Here is a 4,724-nt window from a genome sequence, read left to right on the forward strand (position 1 = left end):
TATGCAAGAAACCACTAAAAACTGCAATCTGACTTCAAGAAAGTTTTCTCGTCCCTACTTCCTGATTGACACCCCTGATGTGTCTAAAGACCCGATCGTAATCTAGGATCTGGCTCTGCACGTTCCGCCGATGCAGGATATGCCTGACCCCGGGGTCAGGCACACTCTGCATGTGTCACATTTGTAAGCATATAAGTATGTAGAGATCAATGCCGTTGTAGTGGTGCTATCGCTAAACTTGAATGCGGGTTAAACGTTGCTAGTTTCGAGATAGCTTATTTAATGGGCAATAGGCAACTCAATAACTTTGGGCGAAGATAGCGTGAAGCTCATAGTTTTTGGGGTGCTCGCAGAAAAACGTAAAAAATATTATTACCACCAAAGAAATACTACCCGTGAAGTTCGATGGAAATGTTCAGCGTAGGTATTGTATTTATGAGAGAAATGCAACACCATGAAGCTTTCATGATGAAAGGAGGAATATGTGTTGCAATTGGCTCTTGTGCATTTCATTCCTGTATGGATACAAGCCAAATAGATATGAGCTGAGTACATGTCATCGCTCATCTAAACATGCTCACAGATTGTTGAGATGAGTGTCCAGCATCGTCCGCCTGACTTTGCTGTTCAGCGTTTCCCCGCACATTTACACTACCTGATCTTTTCCAGATCGTACACGGTATGTCTTATCGGGTTATCCCACACAGGATCACCGCTTGCAGTGGTAGGATGAAGAGGGTGGACGTCCTTAGACTCGAGGAAATGCGCCTTGTAGGCAGGTTCACTGGCAGCATCGACAGCTTCTGAGTTGGTTTTGTGCTTGTCCTTCTTCGATCCATCCGATGACTTCGCAGTTGAAAAGAAACGGGCAGTTGGAGCAGGAAACGAGAATAGTCGGGATTTGAGGGCACCAAGAGCTTGGCGACGGAGCCGCGACTGCATTGTCCTCATCATGATGACTGCATTCATTTTGCGGGGCTGAAGTCAAATTCAAGAATGAATGAGGTAATGGGATAAAATGAGGGACAATCGAGAGTGACGCTAGAGGACGACCAATTCAACTTGAGGTCGGACGATGGTACGCAAGCTGAGACCGTGCTGTTTTTCTCTCTGTGCGACTTAAAGCGACGAGGCACAGTACATGCAGTAAAGTATATTCAAGATCTCTTCTGCTTCGAGAACTACTGAGCAATGAGTAGAACGTATGCAGTTGGAGTCTAAAGCTTTAGTGGTGGCCATGGACAAAGGGGCTGACACCAGTCTTCTGGTCCAGGTTGGCGAACTCGTGGTTCACGTCGCGGTGGTTGCACTCGTCCGCGCGCACACACTTGATCATGTCGTACACGGTCGCATCCTCCGGTAGCTTGTAGTACGTCTGTGCGATGAGCGGCGCCTTCTTCTCCTTCCACGCGTCCAGGTGGCCGTCCTCGATGTCCTTGAGCAGACACGTGTACGTCTTGACTGCCTCCTCTTCGAGATAACCCACGAATCGGTGGCACGTCTTGGGGGAGACCAAGTACGTGAGGAAGAAACCGTTGAAGAAGACGCCCTGGGCTCCCAAGACCAAGCCACGGAACAAGTAGCCCGGCTGCTTGATGTTCATGAAGATGAGCAGGTGCATGCGCTCGTTCTCGGCTTCCTCCAGCAGCGTGTGGATCCAGCCGTAGTCGCGTTTGAACTTGCGTAGCGAGCGGAGGTGGCGCAGCATACCGCCCACCATACCTGGCACGCCGGCGACGGACTCGAGGAACAGGCAGCGGTTAAGCCAGTCCTTCTCGGTCATGGCACCACCCGGACCACGATAGCCCGAGATGATATCAAACCCCGTACGAAGTGCCTGGACGGCCAGGTAGGCAACGCGTTCGTGCATTTTGGTAATAGGGTGGTGGGTCTGTTCCATGGTGGAGATCTGATTGAGATCATAGACGGCGTGGTTGATCGGGTTCTCCCAGATTGGTTCGCCACTCTCGTTAGTGGTTACTCGAGTTTGCTTGAAGTGAGCCTTGTAGGCCGGTTCGTTGGTTGCATCAGTCGGTTCTGGATTGAACTTACCGGCATCAGCCGTCACGGCAGCCATCGCCTGCTGGTTCGTGGTTGATGCCGTAGAAGCGAACCGTTGGCGCTTGAGCAAACCCATGGCCTGGCGACGGTAAAGCGGACTGAGAGCCGATCGCTGGACGAAGTTTGAAGCGGCAAAGTGCATCTTCGGAATGAAGAGTTCGAAGTGAGGAGAAGGTGTTGAATTGGAAAGTGAGTATTTGTCGATTGAGTGGAATTTACCTTTGCCCGACCAGGCACCGCCCTAAGGTTGTCGACATGTTAAACTCCGTCGGAGTTGCGAGTTGAATTGGCGGTCGGCAAACGTGGGGTCAGGAGGCGCGGCAATAAGCATTCAAGGCACGCGGTGCGGTGCTGTCTCATCAATCCGAATCGATACGATTACGTGTTGAATGAACTTTTCCAAAATGGGAGTATAATAGGTTTCGACAAAACATTTTATTCTTGGGTTTAGTATGCAAGGTCCACGTATTGTCGAAAATGTGACGAGCTGCGGCACTGCCGTCTTAGGTCCAACAAGCGCACCTAGATCCACCCAACAATGCGGGAATTCTCTTGTGTTGAGCATTCATCGTGCTTGGATTCGCACGAGATTCTAGAAAGGATTGCGGCGAATGGTACCCATGGCCGTAGTCGAGCCTAAATGTTCAGGAATCAGAGGAGAATGGTACCCATGGCCGTAGTCCAGTCGAGATCCTCGACTCGAGGAGAAAGTTCAAGGTTACCACACTTCAAGTTCTGGAAGTTCGTCATCGAGGTGACAAATATCATGCACAGTAGAACTATATTGCCTGTACCACAACGCATGTCAGCAGTGAAGTAGCAACACTGAGCGCCGGTCAATGATAGATTTAACGCTCATTCTATCACGACTTGAACGCTGAAATAGGGGACTGCGTAAATATCTAGTAGATAACACGTCAGATTTTTTTAAACGTGATACAAGACTCCGGGTCGAAAGCATGTACTGTAGCGTCACTGCAGTAGCATCCGACCAAAAAATCCGGCCGTTGATCGACATCCTTGATTTTGACTGCATTTTACCAAGGTATTTAGATCTCTATCCTGTCGCTTGTTGAAATGCTGCATGCTGCCATCGCAGTTAGTGCCTTAGGCTGCTCCTTACTGGTGGACGTAATCATTTAGTAGAAGTCTACTACTGCACTCTTTCCGTGGTTCAGTGATTTGTGGTTAGTGGAGGCAGCCGTAGGCACGAGACCAAAATGATCCTCCTCTAAACATGGGGTTGCATGGCCTTCAGTGTGGGTATATTTTTGTTTCCGATAGGAGCTTTTATCCTCATCTAAACATGATCATCTATTGTTAAGATGAGTGTTCACGCGATCCTACTGACTTACGACGCGGAGTCTTTTCGGTCTCCGGCCGATTGAACGTCGTCTGATGTCACCACGATGTTCGTGATGATAAGAAATCGCGTTGACAAGTCACGACTCTGTCTAGAGGCTTTGGGATATGTAAGCCACACGCAATCTTCACGCATTTCCATGAATGACTGCCCGGCAGAACTTCTTTCTCCAGCCAGCCTCGTGCTCTGCTATCACTTTCGAAATCGACAAGTGCCTCGCATTACGAATCAGCAATCATGGCCAACATCATCGAAATAGTGAAGGATCACTGGAACGAATACGCCGAGCGCTTCACGGAGACGGCGAACAAGCGCATGACACTGCAGTGCTCGCAACATTTGCACTCGCATATGAAGCTCGACAGTGCCCAGAACGTCCTTGAGGTTGCCGCTGCAGGCGGGCTGGGCTCACTTGATATCGTCCAGTATCTCCTAGATGGTCGGTCCAAGCTACCTAAACACACCAAACGGACGTTCACGGTCACAGACTTGTCGCCCGTGATGGTCGACTTGGCTACAAAGAACTTGAGCGGTGCTGGAACCGAGGCTGTCGAGATCAAATGCAAAGAAGCTAATGGTACGTTAACAATATCTACTCTCAGTTAAGGCAGTTTACTTATTGTTTTTTTTGACACGCAGGTCAAGATCTGACCGAGGTAGTCACTGGTTCAGTGGATCGCTACATTGCCGGTTTGTGCCTGCAGCTCACTCCGGACAAAGATGCGATGCTCCGTGAGGCGAGTCGCGTGCTGACCGCTGATGGTATTGCTGGTTTCACTATTTGGGGATCCCCGGATCGCAGCGGCATGTTTACTATTATCCCTACAGTGAACAAGGAGTTAGGTTTTGAGGATAATGCTGGTGAACACTCCTACTTCGCCTTGGGGAAAGACCTACCAGCGCTACGCAAGCGATTCGCCGCGGCCGGGTTTAAGGACGTGAGAATTTGGCCGTACCAATGTGTGGTGGAGCTTTGGAGTGCCGACGACTTTGCCAAGTATGAGCAGAAGGTATACCCCATCGAGGACGAAGAACTTAAGGCGAGGCGATTCGCGATCGTCAAGCGCTTGGCTGATGAGTGGCTCGGTATGGGCACACCGATCGGTCTGGAGACCTATATCATCCTGGCCAGGAAGTAGGAACGAAAAGACCTACTTGAAGTCAGACATTAGAACTCTAGTTCGAGGATTTCTGGAAGTCTGTAGTAGCTCTGCTTCAATACGACGTGGTGGGTAACACGATTTGCAATCAAGTCCAAGAGAGACAGCAACTGTCCCTCAATCCAGCGGCGTCTGCCTCC

The 4,724-nt window shown here is 50.0% G+C and overlaps 3 protein-coding genes across 3 annotated transcripts; 1 reads left to right on the plus strand and 2 right to left on the minus strand.

Annotated features, from left to right (window-relative positions):
• Positions 1–651: 651 nt before the first annotated feature.
• PPTG_18783 (hypothetical protein) lies at positions 652–942 on the minus strand (the record flags this gene model as incomplete). The annotated part of the gene is made up of 1 exon (XM_008917177.1): positions 652–942. One exon carries the CDS (start codon positions 940–942, stop codon positions 652–654), a length of 291 nt encoding a protein of 96 aa, XP_008915425.1.
• A 132-nt stretch (positions 943–1,074) lies between these two features.
• On the minus strand, positions 1,075–2,352 carry PPTG_18784 (hypothetical protein). Its single transcript, XM_008917178.1, has one exon. The coding sequence runs from the start codon at positions 2,201–2,203 to the stop codon at positions 1,226–1,228; it is 978 nt and encodes a 325-aa protein (XP_008915426.1). The 5' UTR covers positions 2,204–2,352; the 3' UTR covers positions 1,075–1,225.
• Positions 2,353–3,661: 1,309 nt separating this feature from the next.
• On the plus strand, positions 3,662–4,563 carry PPTG_18785 (hypothetical protein; the record flags this gene model as incomplete). Its single annotated transcript, XM_008917179.1, has 2 exons — positions 3,662–4,001; positions 4,064–4,563. The coding sequence occupies 2 exons, from the start codon at positions 3,662–3,664 to the stop codon at positions 4,561–4,563; spliced, it is 840 nt and encodes a 279-aa protein (XP_008915427.1).
• Between the last annotated feature and the right edge of the window lie 161 nt (positions 4,564–4,724).

Source organism: Phytophthora parasitica, assembly GCF_000247585.1.
Source record: "Phytophthora parasitica INRA-310 unplaced genomic scaffold supercont2.95, whole genome shotgun sequence".
Taxonomy (NCBI): Eukaryota; Oomycota; class Peronosporomycetes; order Peronosporales; family Peronosporaceae; genus Phytophthora; species Phytophthora nicotianae.

Excerpts from the sequence above, each read along its gene's own strand:
- PPTG_18784 (XM_008917178.1), bottom strand. The coding sequence starts at position 2,203 with ATGCACTTTGCCGCTTCAAACTTCGTCCAGCGATCGGCTCTCAGTCCG.